Source organism: Zootermopsis nevadensis, unplaced genomic scaffold (assembly GCF_977971745.1).
Source record: "Zootermopsis nevadensis isolate Lab colony 2312 unplaced genomic scaffold, Znev_1.0 Znev_ptg000009l, whole genome shotgun sequence".
Lineage (NCBI taxonomy): Eukaryota > Metazoa > Arthropoda > Insecta > Blattodea > Termopsidae > Zootermopsis > Zootermopsis nevadensis.
In genome coordinates, this window is record NW_028259141.1 from 2426665 (window position 1) to 2445941 (window position 19277).

At 36.4% G+C, this 19277-nt stretch overlaps 2 protein-coding genes across 2 annotated transcripts in view; both read left to right on the plus strand.

Moving 5' to 3' along the window:
- LOC110840946 (polycystin-2) overlaps positions 1-4731 on the plus strand; it is a 55569-nt gene extending 50838 nt beyond the window's left edge. Inside the window, exons 10-11 of the mRNA XM_087345794.1 lie at positions 2966-3113; positions 4252-4731. Coding sequence (XP_087201920.1) covers positions 2966-3097 — 132 coding nt within the window. The 3' untranslated portion in view covers positions 3098-3113; positions 4252-4731. The remainder of the gene's footprint in view (positions 1-2965; positions 3114-4251) is intronic.
- Positions 4732-7870: 3139 nt separating this feature from the next.
- On the plus strand, positions 7871-18504 carry LOC147874318 (polycystin-2-like protein 1). Its single transcript, XM_087345802.1, has 10 exons — positions 7871-8029; positions 8651-8758; positions 10886-11022; positions 11952-12062; positions 12333-12457; positions 13260-13484; positions 15242-15503; positions 16062-16274; positions 16427-16574; positions 17779-18504. The coding sequence occupies exons 1-9, from the start codon at positions 7960-7962 to the stop codon at positions 16556-16558; spliced, it is 1383 nt and encodes a 460-aa protein (XP_087201928.1). The 5' UTR covers positions 7871-7959; the 3' UTR covers positions 16559-16574; positions 17779-18504.
- The last annotated feature ends 773 nt before the right edge of the window (positions 18505-19277 follow it).

Below are 19277 nucleotides of genomic sequence, written 5' to 3' on the forward strand. Positions count from 1 at the left end.
GTACCTTTCACCATCATAGTCTGACTATGCTGGACACTGGTCCTCACCAAGCCAGGAGTAAGTGAACCGCAATAAAGATGCTAGGCATCCAAGAGCCTCTCCTTGCTCAAGACCGTCCGTGCGTGGTGAAGAGCCACATCCGACTAGAGGTGACCCTGTTATATAACAGAACACGGCGGATCTAGAGGAGTAAACCTCGATAAATTATCCCGTGCAGCTACTACCAAAGAATGGAAAGGCAAAGATCTGGAGTACAGGTCGCCTAGGTACTCCAAGGGCTGAGGTTGGTTACGGCAACGAGGCGACTCAACGCAGGCCAACCATGGACACGCACAGCCATCAAGCCCAAGACTCACAAGAAAATCAATCAAGAAAAACGAGAGTGGCTTGGACAAGAGTTGAAATGAAGGAAGTAATTTGGTGTCACATGTATTGTACTAGCTGGCACTTACTAAAAACAATATGGATCCCGGAAATAGCTGCTGCCCTATGTACCTTAAGGACAAGGTCTGTCTCGGGTACATGGGAGTACATACCGCATAAAGTGGTGAATAGATGATAATAATAATAATAATAATCCATGGCGTAACAGCTAAAGAGAGCGAGAGCCGACTAGCTTGAATGCTGGCCTTACGTTCACATGCCTAAGCAGAGGTGAACGATCATCCGACCAGATATAGGATGACGTGTGGTCAGCACGACGAACCCCCAGCCATTGCTAGTTTTCCTGACCGGATTACGCTACTTATCGTAGCTCCCCAATTTCCTCACGATGCTGGGATGGCACCGGTCCCTTACACTGGTCGAAAATCCCATGAGAAATTTATTTCCCCAACACTCGAACCAGCGCGCATTCCGTATCGCCGGTCCGAAGCATGATGCCTCAGACCGCACGACTACGGCGCGGGACGTAGCATTTATCAGGGTATGCAAAAAGCATGTCATACTAACTTTATTTCCTCTGCTATAAGCCAAGTTAAATGACACAGACTGGAAATGGTAAATATGTTAATTTGAGTGGGAATATAATTGTCATTAAGGATCATATATAGGCTGTTTACAGGCTAACAAAGGAACTAGTCTACAAGTCAATATAAATAAATATAAAACTGAGTGCATAAACGAATGTGCAACGCATTCGCAATTAAGTTCAATATCTTTAATATTAACCATTTAATGCATCCTTTCGATAAACTGCATAACAGGACGGTCATTATTAAAACCAGATATCTGGAAAAATTAATTTAAGACTGTATCACATGATGTAACTTCTGTTTTTCATGATGATCTTGTCAAATTCTATATCCCTTTTCAAAAATGGCTCACTGAACAAAAATAATGATACAGGACATAAAATACAGATTCATTCTGATCTACAATTTTAATTTGAAACATTTTTCCATAGGATAAATATTTAATTAAATACAAGTTAAAACAAATTATGACTATATAATGTGACATCTGTGGTGTGGAATTTCCTGCAATACGAGTAGATCTCCAATGAATGAACATCTAGAACAGTGAGGTGCTACTTTATTCCTGAGAATAATCAGCTCCATGAAATGAAGTCTCTCTTGATAAGCGAAAAGTTTCTTAAGTAGTAAAGAAATCCCCTGTCATTTATATAAAACTGCGTATTTTTCATTCATTAATTTATCTTAAGCCCTGTATTAAATGTGGGCCTAAATACATGCATGAGCATTATAACTAAAAGGTATTTTGTTAGTGTCACCCAAGAATACAGCTTCTTTATGTCTTTATTAACAGGCTTGTTTTTGAGAACACACCAAGACTAGGAATCTACACATCTTACTACCGCGAGACAGTGCAACTCCATCAAGTTGTGACCGCGTATGACTACTTTGTCGCGGTCTGTGAATGGCTGTTCTTAGCATTCTTTATTTTCTGCACCATAAAGTGGATAGTTTTTTTGTGGTCGTAAATTCCAAATTGCATTCTGCATTAGATCTTAAATTTCTGCCACTGGATACTGGATTAGAAGTTACGTTTCTGCCCATATTTCTGGTGAGTATCTCTACCTTGACTTAAGATAATATAGATTGAATGAAAGTAGTATTGCCTTCAACCAGTTCATATTGACATTAATATTTAAGATACAAGAATCATATTTCTAAGACGCTCATTGGTGTTTGAAAGACGTGATTTGCAAACTACGTAAGACTCCTGTTCTAATATTAAAGATGTCACTTTCTTTCCATGGTCTCTCACTCTGATGGAAGAAAACAGATTTCAGGCGTTTGAGAAAATGGAACTGGGGAAGAGTTGAAGGGGACTGGATTTTGTTGGCCCGGGAACGAGTCCGGTGGAGGGCTTTAGTTAATTCGGTGATGAACCTTCGGATTCCATAAGCTACGTAGTTAGTTCGTTGTTAAACTTAGAATAAATAGGCATTTGCTATTTCCTCTTTAGTTTCTTTTAATCCTGTTCATTTTTAAGTTACTCATGCATTTGGATAATTTAAATAACAATTAAATAACCTACAGGATAATTTTTAAATTGGCAATTCTGTTTGAATGCAGTCTAATGCACGTAATTCTTTCAGTGATTTTAATTCTATGCTTGTGTTCCTTCTTCCCCAGTGTGGCCATGCTGTTATATGCTTCAGAATCTATGGCTATGAGGTTATTGAACCACAAATAATACAAAATATTTCAGAGGAGAAGTTGGGAAACTTTTACTTATTTCGTTTGAATGAAGAAGGGAACTACATTTTATATCCTGTTCTGTTACATTCAGCTTTTCCCCGAATTTTCAAATACACCAGTTTCAAACACTCCTCTTCGCTTTTCAAGGTAAGTGAATATCTAATTTTGTTATTCTGAAGTTTTGGTATGATTTCAAATTGATGCTGATTTATAAAGTTCTTACCAGATTCTAATGAGATGATACTGATGTAACTTCATAAACAAAATGGTATTTAAAGCCGTTCCTTTTTATTTTACAGCACTGGAGGGAGATTACTGCAATTTCAGTTGTCATCATCTTTATTTTTGTGACATGCCTTCATATCATGAACTGCGGGTATTGCGGTTTGAGGTTTCATTCGTTACATCCTCGGTATTATTTGTCCCGTTAATTTCCATGTAGCTCAGGTATGTTTCTATGTATAAATGTGTATGATGATATTAAGTTATGTAGGATTTGAGGTATTCACAGCGGTGAGTATGAAGATTGGTGTGCTCTGTGTTGTTACGCTGTGTAGTATGGTCGATGAATTGCCCTGATGACGGAGGCACCATGACTTCTGAAACATTGGTGGACATCTACCAAACTACGCGGCGCAACAACCCAGAAGACAGAAATCTTCATTGGATGTTATCTTATCCGATTAAACAAACTACGCATCCAGAAATGTTCAACGTCGACAGTTTACACTAGTGTGAATTTGTGTATGAGAATAATCTACCTTGAATTATTTAACCTTAAGAAAATTCTCAAAAATTTATACAAATGGAAAAAAAATTCTACTTGCATCTGACTCCTCTAAGTTAAATATTCAGGTCACAATAACCTCCTACTGTCTACCGGCCAGGATAAAATCCCTGCCACGGGTAAGTCTGTTCAGGTATTGTACGTGGGGTATGTTTGCTATCATGTGGACTGGAGGGCTGCTATTGGTGGGAAGTGTGACACAACAGAGTTTTACACCACTACGCTAAGACTAAAAACATCAAGGAATTAAGAGTTTCGTGTAGTCGGTGCAACCGTACTGTTTTCTGTGAGTGTTGTGATAATATTTTAGATTAAATCACTGTTCCACTGTGATATAATCTTAAAGCTATTCCCATTAGAACACACGAAAGAATTCTGTCTGTTTGTTCAGTGGTTGAGGAAAGAATGGTTTTAGGATGGCTAGTAGCATCTCGTCACTCACAGCGAAATATTAAGCTTGCGCGTATATCGACTTCCTAGCAGGGATTTTATCCTGGTCGGTGGAGAGTAAATTTCAACATCCTGACAATAGTAATTAGGACTACTTACCCTTGAGACTTTAAATCTGACAGGCTCCACTGCCCACTTATTAGGATTCGACTCCAAAGTTTAAACCAATATTTAACATAGGCAACACAACATTTTCATCTTACAATAACAAATAGCTTGTGCTTGTATAAAAAACAATAAAATAAATAAGCAACAAGGAAATGTAAGAAATGTATTTGTGACCAATTAGTACAAACATTGACAATTCTAGTAACCTTAATAATTTACTGATTCTTTCTTTAATCACAGGTGAATTATTTCCAAACATTTTCGACGACTGCCTCAACACTTTAAGAAATTGATGTAGAAACTGGGATATGAAAGACAATGGCAGGGAAGATAATAATCCAGATAATGACAAATATACATACAAAGATATTATAGAATTTTTCTTAAAGTAAATTTAAAAATATTATTGTCTAGTTAATTCTTATTTAGTGCAGATTTCTATGTGTATTTATTTAATAACATATTACAGTAATTCAAATCTAAAAGTCTGTAATGATGGTGCGTTTCTAAAGTAAAAATTATTCTGGATGTTTTCCATAGTCTAATAAAGTCATAAAATTGCAGGACGTTTCGGTGATGGAACTGACTTCTTACAGGAAGAATGGCATGTCATTAAATTACAGCACTGAGTAATTATCTTTGTATTATTTTCAGCTACCAACAATGTAAATGTTGAATGACAATGATTAATTATTATATGAACACGTGCGTGCCTAACAATTGAAGTAAATATAATAGAGTTTATAAACCAAACCCGTAACAATATTAGCATAACAATTGAAATTGTTACGTTATACTTTTCGTTGACATTGTTGTACCTCATTAGTAAGTATTGTCGTCAACAATCAGGTTTTCTTAGTCTTAATAGAACTGAGCTGTGAATCGCTTGTAGAAGAAGTGCGTCTTTACACTCTATGAGCTTTGTTATTAATTCGAATGTTTATTGGTGGTGAAATCTAGTTCCCTTCCCTCGAACGAAGAGAGAGGGAGGGATTATTATTATTTATCAACATATTTACATGAGTTTGTTAAGAATTATGAACACTTGCAAGAAAATGAAGCTAGTTTCTTTCTTTCTAACACAATTTCAAATAATGTTAGACTGACTTTTGTTATTTACGGCAAAAATTGATTAAAATTTAATATTCCAGTAAACAATTAGAGAATTCAATATTTTAGAAAACATGGCATATTTACTGTTATTATGTTACTATTTATTATTGACTACAAATGGGTTTATACCCGGTGGCAGTAACCTACAATAAGATACAAAACAATAAGACAACAAAACAATGAGATACATCAACACAATGAGACACAACAAAACAATAAAAAAAACAAAACAAAATAACACATCCCACTCAAAATAAAACAACTCATAAAATTACAAAACCATCTAACCTAAAGTAAAAAGTAAAGTTTGTCCCACTATACGCCATGTAGGCGTTTGGGGTGAGTGGAGGTATAGCTCCTCTCTTCCTTGACCTCGGCACTAGTTGGGGGTGAGTGGTCAGCATCACGTCCCGGCCGGCTTTACCCCCGGGAAAGGGCCCCGGTATCCATTGGAGAGGAGGCTGGGTGGGCCCCAGAGCAGGTCTGGACGCAGAGGCTAGAGGAAAAATCCTCTGCCCCCGTCGGGGATCGAACCCCGGTCGTACAGCCCGTAGCTAGTCACTACACTGACTGAGCTATCCCGGCTAAAGTACTTAACTTAAAAATTAATACCAATTAGACATAAGACAGTGACAGTAATGAATTACATACGTCAAGAACTGATGCACTCACACAACAATCCAATGAGACACAACAATACAACATACCCACTCAAAATAAAACAACTGACACACAATACAAAAACACACATCCACTAATTAATCACAATACTTAGAGTAGAATATAAAGTCCGCTCTCAGTACACGAAAATTTTATCCCAAAGAACTACAGCCTTTCATCACTTGGGGACTCCCCTTATCTCCATCTAATCCCCACTTAATAACCCTTAGCTTGTAACTACTTTTCTGACCCTCTTTCTAAAGGTGCCTAATTTACAGGGGAAAGACTCTAGCACGCCTGAAGGTAATTGGTTCCAGCTTCTTATGGTCATATTTACATAGGAATATTTGCCAACATCCGTTCTTTGTTTCCTAGTCCTAATTTTCCGAGTATGATCGTCCCTGCCCAGGTAGCATGGCTTTAATAATCTATCCTCTATCATTTTCCAAGCCCGGCCCCTCGTGTATGCTTTGAAAAGGGCGCACATTCGGGCTATCAATCTATGCTGTGAAAATGTTTCCAAACCTGATTCGTTCGTGAAATTTGCAAATTTAGCCGCTCTCTTCTGCACCCGATTTAGGGCTCTTACCTGCCCTTCCCTGTATGGGTCCCAACTCACAGCTCCATATTCAAGTATCGGTCTCACTAGCGACGTATAAGCTAAACGTTTCGTATTGTTATTTCCCTTTTTTAGTATACGCATTACGAAATGGAGAGCCTTCCATGCTTTAATTAGTGTATAATTTACATGATCTGCCCAGCTCAGATCGCTGCGAATAAATATTCCAAAGTACTTAAAGCTATTTGCCTCTGGAATTAATTGATCCCCAAAAAAGTACCTCAGCTTATCCTTCACCCTAGCTCTATTGAAGCTGACTGCTTTACTTTTACCTGGATTTATCTTCATTTCATTTTCTACCGCCCAATCGCATGATCTATTCAAATCTGTCTGTAACTTATCAATGTCACTACTATCCAATATTTTCCTGTATATTATACAATCATCAGCGAAAAGCCGTATATTTGAATCAATGTTTTTCCAAATATCATTAACATAAGCTAGGAATAGTAAGGGACCTAATACGATCCCTTGCGGCACTCCTGGGGTTACCCTGACTTCATGAGACAGTTGTCCGTCCACTCTCACACTTTAGCAGCCGAGAATCTTGATAAAACAGTTATAAACCCTTAAGAGTCTGGCGGTAAGTATGTGTACCACCTGATTTCACGATTAATAACACTTCATTGTGTATTTGTGTGTTTCGTATGATTCTCAAAGTAAACAGCGATCATTTTCTTAAACGGCATTAACCGATTGATCTTTGTAATGGTGAAGTGTAGTGTTTTCTTCGCGGTACGGACTGAATTCTTAAATAATATTTAGACGATCTTCTGCTTGAGATACGGGGCACAAATTGAGAAAAAGAATTCGAAACCTTTACGTTTCTTGATACATGAACTTTGTTAAAGCTTCTTTCTCTCTCTCTCTCTCTCTCTCTCTCTGTCTCTCTATCTATCTATCTCTATCTATCCATCCATCCATCTATTAGTAGCTTAACCCAATAGTGGGTCATTGCCACCTCCTTTCGGATGTTTCCTAGTTTTTAAAGCGTGCATTCATGAGTAGTGTTTGACACGCCCACTGAAAGGCATTTGTGGATTTGTTTTATGTATGCAGTAGAATTGCCTCAATAAAGTGTAAAGAACTCCATGTTTTTTACTGAAGAAATAATAATTGTTACGTCATAGTTTTGGCCAAAATTGTTATATTTTATTGGTAAATATTTATATTGATTTCAACAATCGCCTTTCGTTACTGTGGAAACAAATGTGCTGGGAATCGCTTGTGGAAAAAGTGCGTCGTACACAAGATACTTTTGTGCAATTGAAAACCTTTCCAAAAAACAATAATCCAATATACACGTTTCATGCGAATTTTCAAGATGTTTAGTTATCATCGGTTATTCTTGAAAGATAATCTGTGGATGCATTGCAAAATATATATACGACTATGGCCACCAGATGACAGCACCTCAATCGCCTACAACTCGTATTGTTGGTCTTGCCCATTGTTGATAATGCGACCCGTTGCTAGGCATAATAAATAAACGACAAATATTTGTTTTGTTGCAGTCAGAAGAACCATAAACGTGCAAAGTCTAGATTAATAGAAAAATGACTTCGAGTACAACGAATTATAATGTGAGAGAACAAGAACCTGCAGCTGAAGACATTCCAATTCACGGTATGGAGCGTGATCCTTAACTTTGTGTATTATCGTAACTAATTTCAGGGCTGTGGAGTCGGAGTCGGAGTCGGTAAAAAGGAACCGGCTCCGACTCCGACTCCGACCTCGATATAAAATCTTAAGAAAACTTTCGGTGCCATTTGAGACGCCGGCGGCCTCAAACTTAGTAAGATTCAACGACGCGTTAAGACACGTGGTGTGGGAATAATGCTTTGTAACTTTGGCTCGTGTACCGTAAGAATACAAACTGTCTAGAAATCAACCGATTTCTGCAAAAATCATTAGACGTATATTTAAATGTAAGACTTAAATCTAATAAGTAGCCTGATGATTCACGAGGTGGTGATGAAATCTCTTATGGTACATTTTACCATTTTAGTAGGTTTACCCTTACTAACAAATATTTAGCTTTTATGAAGGAGTCGGAGGATTTAGTAGCGAAACCACAGCCTTGATTAACATTTTACCTCAAGAACATACGTTTTTCTAATACCAAATGTCAAACACAAATGAAATCAAGGCATGTCTTATGAATTTTTTATCCATTACAGTACATAAGTCCCGATAAATACGACCATAAGAATTCTCAGTACTGATATAAAGTTCTTTGTGTTTTAGGAATGAAACAGCATTTACTTACATTTATATCACCTAACAAGAGTGGGACCATATTGGATGACATAAAATTCATCCTGTACTTAATCTTCCTCTTCGTAGTGATAATAGGTAAGTAAATTTTGAATTACATGGTTTTACCAAGAGTACAGTGTAATTGATGCTCAGACAAAGTACTACAACCAAAAGGGTTTAATAAAACAGAGTACTTGTACTGCATACATAGTAAAGTCCAATTTCGATTTTTTGACGTAAATACGTCTATATTTTAGGGTCAGTGTCATTCGGCAAAAATGTTCCGAAAAAGTGTAACGAAAAATTGTAACTTCATTGTTATGTTACCTAGGAAACGTCATACTGCATTATTATGTTACCTGGGAAACGAAAAAGTGTAACTTCATTGTTATATTACCTTGGAAACGTCATCTGTTTATCAACAAATAAACAACAATGGTTACCTACATAGTGACCTTACATTACCTTACCTTACCTTACCTTACATTACATTACATTACCTTACCTTACATCACATTACCTTACCTTACATTACATTTCATTACATTACATTACTTTACATTACATTCATCTATCACAGACCCATCTGAAGCCTTACTAATTTAAGTTAAATAAGCAATGTCTTAATCAAACTTTACTCAATTGTAAAGCTTGTATAAAGGAAATATTTAGAATAAAGCCAATATATAAACTTCCTTTCGGTATAGACGTATTTATGTCAAATTCCCCGGAACAACTTTTGTTATTATGTACAATAGGATTATTTATCCACTCTCTTTACGTAACATTACCACCTTGTGATTGCTGCCTTACCAGAGCGTGAATTTAACAGGAAAGGAAAACTGTAGTCCAATTTGGATTATGTAACCTACTAGATAGCTTACCGAAACCGAAGGTCATCACTGAGTTAACCAAAGCCCTTCATTGTACCTTGAAATTGATCAACAGAATTCAGCCTCCTTCAACTCCTATCTCCCATAGATCCCGCCTGAGATTAACTCACATCTACGTCTAGGTCTCCCCAGCGGTCTCCTACCCTCAGGCTTCCCAACCAATACCCGGTGCACACCTCTTGTCCCATCCATGCACGCTACATGCCCAGAAAAACTCATTCTACTTGACTCAATCACCCTGGCAATATTGGTGATGGATTACAAATTTTTAAGTTTCTCTATATGTAGTTTTCTCCAGACAACGCCACCTTCTCTCTTAGGCCCAAATATTGGAATACATACACATTCAAACAAATTTTCTGTGATTTGCAAAGTTCACTCATCTTGGTATTTATTTAAATAAAGTTGCATATCAACACTTGTTTAGCTAAACTGTGGTTCAAATACTTCTCGTTACAGAATTATAAATTCCATTGTCGATAAAGCTAATCAATAGTTCAGATGTTAAATCTATAAGGAACACAATGTTTTTTATTTCTATTAAATACGTGAGACAAATAATTTATATAATAATTTATTCACCGTCCCTACACAAACTTAAAATGTTGTTAAAATTACTTAAGAATACATAAAATTACAACATTTTTTTATAATTATATCTTGATACATTTCACATTTGACGACATGTTTCGGTGTATTTCACCATCATCAGGTCAATCAATTTAAAGGAAGGAAATCAAAACAGTCAAACATATCAATATACGCGGAGCAGGATGTACAACAGCTTTTTAAAACAGTTTTAAATTGATTGACCTGATGATGGTGAAATACACCGAAACATGTCGTCAAATGTGAAATGTATCAAGATATAATTATAAAAAAATGTTGTAATTTTATGTATTCTTAAGTAATTTTAACAACATTTTAAGTTTGTGTACGGACGGTGAATAAATTATTATATTGATTAAACACAAACATGACGCAGTTAAGATATAAAAAAAAACAAAAAAAAACAAACAAATAATTTGCTAAATGAAAGTTGCAGATCTTCACGAGTTCCGTATTTTACACCAGTTCCTAAAGCCCTCTTTCAGAAATGTGATTTTGTGGTAAATATTCGGTCATGCCACGGCCCTGAATTATGAAAATTATTCAGTGCATGTATTTCAATTTAAAAAGTGAGAAAGTTATAATTTCATTTATACTTAGATAAAAGTCTGTAATTGGTTAAATAACAGCCTTCTCTAAATATCTCTGTCTTCTCCTGTGATCTAAGTTCTACCCGCTGAAATTTTTTATATTTCTTAAAAATATTTCTTTATATTTTCAGGAACATTGGGGAATTCACCCAACATGTGGTATTGGTGCAAAAACCATGTTTGTGATTCCATTGCGAACACTAATTTTCAAGTTGGTACTGAAGAAAGAAATTTCTATAACATGTTAAGCATAACTCAATTCTGGAAGGTATGAATTTAAGATAAATATGCGATTGAGACATACATAAATGCTTAAAAGTAGAGATAATGAAGTGATTTAAGAAACTCATTTGCTAATTAAGTGATTAAGCAGTCGACAAAATCACTATAAAAAAGTTATCCAACTGTACAAGTAATTTTCTATTATGGTACCAGAAGGTTAAATAACATCACTTTCAAGTCAGTGTCCATACAACCAAACCCGACCTGATGCTTCCAACTGGTCTCTTTCTGTGAAATCTTCGAAATAAAATTTTGTATGGCCTGCCAATCTGAATTTTCCAGATTTAATCACCCTGACAGGATTATGCAAATGTTATGAAGCAACAGTTTCCCATTCTTATCATACGTTTTCTATCTTGGTGCAGAGAAATTGTTCTATAAATTTTATTCTTCAGGTTTTGGAAAGACCACATGAAGGTAACTCCCTTGTTGACTGTCTGTGACATATTATTGCAAACATTCACACCTTCTGTGTATATTCAAGATAAATTAAATATCACATTTTATTGGGGACTCAAAATCTTTTCTATTAACCCCCCAACATTGTTTGCATGAGGAAACCATGTAATACGAAATGGATAGGAAAGATAATGTTGAAGAATCATGTTTATAATTTTGATTGAAGAATCTCATGGAAAGAGCCCACTTGGAAATCATTGGCATATATAAAAGAACAGTATTAAAATGTGTCCTGGAAGCAGGCAGGTTTTTCTCAGCATCACCAAATTTATTTTAAAAAATCATTGATCGTCCGATTAACTGCATATTTACTGCTCTAAGAATATTATATATCATAAAGAGTTAGTGACTGATAGTTTATATTTAGATAATGGTTTCAGAATGCACTGCTCTGTACAGTCGTTATATAATTTACGATCATTGTGTTTATAAGTGATTAACTAATTTTGTTTTCAGTTCGCAGAGACTGTAATGATCGACAGTATTTACGGGAAATCCGAAAATGATACGCATCAAGCATTTGTGTTGCAAGATAATAAGCTGATTGGAGCACCACGCCTACGACAAGTTTGTACATTTTCCTTTATAACATAACATTTTCAGTGAAATAAAGTTAGCAATCTATTGATAATACATGATTTATGATTCATAAGTTAATCTGAATATTTTCATTGTGAATATAAAAACTTTATAATGAATACAGTAAAGACAAGATACGTTCATATGAACTGTTTCATCATTCAGCGTGTCCAATCAATCGGTGTCCCGTTACTAAGGAATAGGATTTTTGTGTGTACTGGAGTAACTAGAATGCAAATAGAACTTTATTGTCTACAGGTGAGAGTGAAAAATGATTCGTGCGTAGTACGTCAATCATTAAATCGATCAATCGAACTATGTTATGAATTATATTCACGTTGGTACGAAGATACAAAACCATTTGGGCCAGGAAATGGAACAGCGTAAGTTTTCAATTAATATTTCAGCAGAATATTTTATTGATGTATATCAAAATATTCCCTTTGTGTTTATAGGAAAACACACGAAAGTTATATTTAAACACCACACAGCCGCCTCTATAAAAGTGCTTGAGGATTTCGAACTGTTATTAGCAGATAAATTTTGTCTGTGTAGTGCAAAATATTTTTCTGATTACTTTTAGGACTTTTTCAAGAAAGTATTACAATGATGTGTGTGTGTGTGTGTGTGTATTACGTAGTCAATCCATACGAAAATTCTAAAGCGTGCAAAGAAACATTTAAAGTTGAGATTTGGTTATTCACAAGTGAATTAATATTAGATCTTCCTGCCAACTCATATGCATGTATTGGGTGGAAACATTTATGCTAATACGAGGTTCATCCAATTTCTAGGATGAACCTATCTTCCTTTCTTGAATAACTTTTAAAAGCAGATGTACATAACCAGAAATAATATTTCTGTATTTGTGTATTGGAATTAAAACAAGGAGACTAATTTACTTTGCTTCTATACTTAGACAATCCATTCTTCAAGTGCCTGAGCACTGCGGGTCCTAACTTTTTCGTTGGCTTTGATCTATAGATATTTGTTAACACTCCTTGTATGGGGGATCAGCCCGTCCAAGTTCTCTACCTTACACAGGTCAGCACAACACAGAAAGACGCGGACGAAACCCATGGCTTGGGTGGAATTCGAACCCTTGGTCCCAGTGACCAAGAACCATGCCTCAGACCGCGAGGCCCCTCGACGGATAGCAGACTAATTTACTGTTTCTGACTACAGGTGGACTTATTCCACTGCAGAAGAACTGGGTGGTTCCAGTCATTGGGGAAGATGGTCAACGTATGGTGGCGGAGGGTATTATGAAGATCTGTCACTCAACCGTAGCAAAGCCATTGAGAAATTGCAAAACTTGAAGAATAATGATTGGATTACAGGAAGAACAAGTGCCATTTTCCTTGACTTAATTGTCTATAATTCAAATGTTGATGCAATCTTCATTGTGAAGTAAGTTCTCACTTTCAAATTCTTATCTTTGTCACAAATATTTATATTTTCTATGTGAAGTACTTTGCCATCAAGAGAGTTCAGAAGAATCACGCGGGACTGGAAAAGAATGGTCTGAAATCAGGTGTTGTCTGCATCACTTTATTTGGCATCCGCTCTCAATAGAAGTGATTTTGGTTCAGCTTAATATTGGGAAGCCTGAGGAGAAGAGACCGCTGGGGAGACGTAGGCGTAGATACGAGGATAATGTCAGGCAGGATCCATGGGTGATAGGATTTGAAGGAGACTGTATTTTGTTGGCCCAGGACAGGGACCAGTGGAGGACTTTAATTAATTCGGTGATGAACCTTCGGGTTCGGTCAGCCATCTTGTTAGTTAGTTACTATAGCTCCAATTCACAAAATGTTTCTTGACTGTTATATTGTTGTCCCATATCTACATATCTGTGGTACATACACTATATATTTCAGTGAGGAAAGTTATTTTGGCTGTAGTACATATCAGTTATAATAATAATAATTATCCGTGGCGTTACAGCTCCAGAGAGCCAGAGCCGACTAGCTTGACTGCTGGCCTCACGTTCACACGCCTAAGCAGAGGTGAACGATCATCCAACCAGACATAGGGTGACGTGTGGTCAGCACAACAAACCCCCTGCCATTGCTAGCTTTCCTGACGGGATTACGCTACTTATCGTAGCTCCCCAATTTCCTCACGATGCTGGGTTGGCACCCATCCCATACACTGGTCAAAAGCTCGTGAGAAATTTATTTCCCCGACACTCGAACAAGCGCGCATTCCGTATCGCCGGTCCGAAGCATGATGCCTCAGATCGCGCGACTACGGCGCGGGACGTAGCATTAATCAGGGTATGCAAAAAGCAGACCTTAAAAACTTTAATCCTTCGTGGACACAATTCTGCTATGAGCCAAGTTAAATGACACAGACAGTGTAAGTGGTAATTATGTTAATTTGGGTGAGAATGTAAATGCCAAGACAAATCACACATAGGCTGTTTACAGGCTAACAAAGAACTAGTGTACAAGTCAATATAAATACAAATAAAACTGAGGTATAAAAAATGTGGAACCCAGTCGCAATTAAGGTCAATATATTTAATATTAACCATTTAATGCATCCTTTCGATAAACTGCATAACAGGACGGTCATGCATATCCACGTATTAACATCAGAAATCTGGCAAACTTAATTTAAGACTCTATCACGTGATGTAACTTCTGTTTGTCATGAACATCATATCAAATGCTATACCACTTTTCCGAAAAAATTTCACTGTACAAGAATGACACTGAACATAAAATATATATGTCATTCAGTTCTACAATTTTAATTTGAAACATTTTTCCTAACAGTAAATATTTTTTTAAATACAAGTTAAAACAAATTATGACTATATAATGTGACATCTGTGGTGCGGAAGTTCCTGCAATACGAGTAGATCTCCAATGAATGAGCATCTAGAACAGTGAGGTGCTACTTTATTCCTGAGAATAATCAGCTCCATGAAATGAAGTCTCTCTTGATAAGCGAAAAGTTTCTTAATTAGTAAAGAAATTTCCTGACATTTATATAAAAGTGTGTATTTTTAATTCATTAATTTATCTTAAGCCGCATATTATATATGGACCTAAATACATGCAAGAGAATTATAAGCAAAAGGTATCTTGTTAGTGCCACCCAAGAGTACAGCTTAACCAATTGGTGATTACCGAAATTCTTTATGTCTTTATTAACAGGCTTCTTATTGAGAACACACCAAGACGAGGAATCTACACATCTTACTACCGTGAGACAGTGCAGCTCCATCGACTTGTGACCGCTTATCACTGCTTTGTCGCAGTCTGTGAATGCATGTTCGTAGCATTCATATTTTTCTTCACCATAAAATTGATAGTTATTTGTGTGGTCAAAGAGTTCAGATACGTGGATCCTGCATCACATAGGGAGATTCTGCGCGTGGATTCTGCATTTGAATTGTTGTCTGTGTTCATTCTTGTGGTAAGATTCTCTACTCTACCTTGAGATAATATACAGATTGAATGAAAGTATTATTGCCTTGAACCAGTTCATATTGACATTAATATTAAGATTCAAGTATCATATTTCTAAGACGCTCATTGGTGTTTGAAAGACGTGATTTGCAAACTACGTAAGACTCCTGTTCTGATATTAAAGATGTCACTTTCTTTCCATGGTCTCTCACTCTGATGGAAGAAAACAGATTTCAGGCGTTAGAGAAAAGGGAATTGGGAAAAAGTTGAAGGGGACTGGATTTTGTTGGCCCGGGAGAGGGCTTTAGTTATTTCGGTGATGAACCTTTAGGTTCCATAAGCTGTCTAGTTAGTTGATTAGTTATTAAACTTAGAATAAATAGGCATTTGCTACTTCCTGTGTGGTTTCTGTTCATTTTTAAGTTACTCATGCAATTGGACCATTTAAATAACAATTAAATAACCCACAGAGTAACTTTTAATGGTCTATTTTGTTTCAATGCAGTCTAATGAACTTCATTCTTTTGGTGTTTGTAATTCTATGCTTGTGTTCTTTCTTCCCCAGTTTGCCTTTGCTCTTATATGCTTCAGAATCTACAGCTATGTCGTTATTGAACCACCAATAATACAAAATATTTCAGAGGAGAAGTTTAGAAACCTTGACTCATCTATAATCTATAAATCATTTTACAACGTGTTAACTGGTTTTTTCTTACAAATGGCTTGGCTCCGAATTTTCAAATACACCAGTTTCAAAAACGCTTCGTCGCTTGTCAAGGTAAGTGAATATCTAATTTTGTTATTGTGCAGTTTTGGTATGATTTCTAATTGATGCTGATTTATAAAGTTCTTACCTGATTCTGATGAGATGATGCTAATGTAACTTCATAAACAAAATGGTATTTAAAGACTTTCCTTTTTATTTTACAGCACTGGAAGGAGATTACTGCAATTTCAGTTGTCATCATCTTTATTTTTGTGACATGCCTTCATATCATGAACTGCGGGTATTGCGGTTTTAGGTTTCATTCGTTACATCCTCGGTATTATTTGTCCCGTTAATTTCCATGTAGCTCAGGTATGTTTCTATGTATAAATGTTATATTGATATTAAGTTATGTAGGATTTGAGGTATTCACAGCGGTGAGTATGAAGATTGGTGTGATCTGGGTTGTTACGCTGTGTAGTATGGTCGATGAATTGCCCTGATGACGGAGGCACCATGACTTCTGAAACATTGGTGGACATCTACCAAACAACGCGGCGCAACAACCCAGAAGAGAGAAATCTTCATTGGATGTTATCTTATCCGATTAAACAAACTACGCATCCAGAAATGTTCAACGTCGACAGTTTACACTAGTGTGAATTTGTGTATGAGAATAATCTACCTTGAATTATTTAACCTTAAGAAAATTCTCAAAAATTTATACAAATGGAAAAAAAATTCTACTTGCATCTGACTCCTCTAAGTTAAATATTCAGGTCACAATAACCTCCTACTGTCTACCGGCCAGGATAAAATCCCTGCCACGGGTAAGTCTGTTCAGGTCCTGTACGTGGGGTATGTTTGCTATCATGTGGACTGGAGGGTTGCTATTGGTGGGAATTATGATACGCCAGAGTTTTACACTACTACGCACAGACTTAAAACATCAAGCAGTTACGAGTGGCGTGTAGTGAATGTATCTCTAATGTTTTCTGTGGATGTTGTGGTAATATTTTAGATTCAATTATTGTGCCTCTGTGAGGTAATCTTAAAGCTATTCCCATTCAAACACACGAAAGCCTTGTTTCTGTTGTTCAGTGGTTGAGGAACGAATGGTTTCAGGATAGCTAGTAGCAATTCGTTTCTCCCCGCGAAATATCCTAGCAGGGATTTTATCCTAGTCGGTGGACAGTAAATTTCAACATCCTGACAATAGTAAGTAGGACTACTTACCCTTGAGACTTTGAATCTGACGGGCTCCACTGCCCACTTATTAGGATTCGACTCCAAAGCACTTTTACCAACAGTTCAACTTCCTTATCACTGTATCTGCACAAACTAAATATAGATTCTCATCTGACAAGAACATAATGTGAAATAAAATTTAAACCAAGTTTTAACATTGACTTCACAGCGTTTCCCTCTTAAAGTAAATAATAGCTTGTGCTTGTATAAAAAACAATAAAATAAATAAGCAACAAGGAAATGTAAGAAATGTATTGGTGACAAATTAGTACAAACATTGACAATTCTAGTAACCTTAATAATTTACTGATTCTTTCTTTAATCACAGGTGAATGATTTCCAAACATTTTCGACGACTGTCTCAACACTTTGAGAAATTGATGTCAAAACTTGGATATGAAAGGAAGAATCGCGGGGAAGATAATAATTCAGATAATCTAGTAAAGTTAATTTAAAAATATTATTGTCTACTTAATTCTGATTTACTGAAGATTTTCATGTGTATTCATTTATTAATTTACTACAGTAATTCAAATCCAAAATTTTGTGATGGTGGTGCGTTTTAAAAATAACAAGTTTTCTGGATGCTTTCCATTGTCTAATACAGTCATAAAATCGCACGACGTGTTGGAGTCGGGACTCCGTCTTCGTCTTCAGGTATACCTACTCAGTTGGAAAGAATAAATTGACATAATCCCTATCTGCTGGGTCCGGAATTAGGAATTAGCTCTACAGATTGATCCTAGCTGATAGAGTTCCATCTCCGAAACGTCCTGTGATATTATGATTTTATTAGACGATGGAAAACACCCAGAAAACCTTTGATTTTATTACAGTTATATTCATTTATTCTTCAGAGAGTATTTCAATGTGAAGACAAAATGTTGTTGATTAATATTTCTATTACACCACAGAACACTGCTATAATTAAATTTGCGTGAACTTATTTTTGATTTGATATTCTGTAGCTTTATTTTTCATGTTTGCCCACTAATATTGTTTAGCCTTATTAAAATGTGTTTATGTGTAATAAAATCATATGTTTAGCGGAGGACTGCTTTAATTTTACATTTTTATGTGTAGCAAATGAAATTGTTTCGACATGGTCGTTAAGTTTGTGAATATTTCGTGAGTCGACTTCTCCGCCCCGCGCCCCAATGAATTAATTGTCCCTGGGCAACGACTGGGCTATGCGAAGTGTTTTTGACATAAATACGTCTATACGGAAGGGTCATTCGGCAAAAACGGCGTTAGTTACGAAGATGTAAGTTCCAGCGCCGAGTCACTTTAAACGTTCATTCCTCAGGAATGGTAAGAGAAAGGGTAATGTAATGAGGGAATATATTTATTGCCTAAATATAATTTAAATACAAAGACGTATTTACGTCAGATTCCGTGGTTCCACTGTCAATTTTTTGTTTCCCGCGTGGCGGTGCGCGTATCGTTCTTTAAGTGTGTGATGTGTTTAACGAGTGGGTTCTTTTGTCCGATCATTAATACTTTCGGAAGGGCTCAGATGCTTTATTAAACGTGTCTCAGGTGTTATTTAGGCAAGAAATTTACAGTTTTCTTCGTGTGGGAAGTAAGTCTTGCATTATGTGAGCTACTACGAAATTTTAACGTCTTCACTTTTTATTGGTCACGTGATCCTGATATTGCATTTCTGTAATTACTTCAGTGGTCAGCGGATGCATTTCGAGCATCGCACGAAGAAACAGGTGAGTGACGTAAAACGTAACTTTGTTCCTGCGCCTAAACCACTGCACTAAATGGCCGATAGTAACAGGTTTCACGCTGCTTTCCCTGAAAGTTTTCAACACGGTCCTC

Bases quoted from the DNA above. Each gene is read 5' to 3' on its own strand.
- LOC147874318 (XM_087345802.1), top strand. From the start codon at position 7,960: ATGACTTCGAGTACAACGAATTATAATGTGAGAGAACAAGAACCTGCA. The intron at 8,030-8,650 runs GTATGGAGCGTG...TTTGTGTTTTAG, and splicing joins TGAAGACATTCCAATTCACG to GAATGAAACAGCATTTACTT. The intron at 12,458-13,259 runs GTAAGTTTTCAA...TTCTGACTACAG, and splicing joins GGGCCAGGAAATGGAACAGC to GTGGACTTATTCCACTGCAG.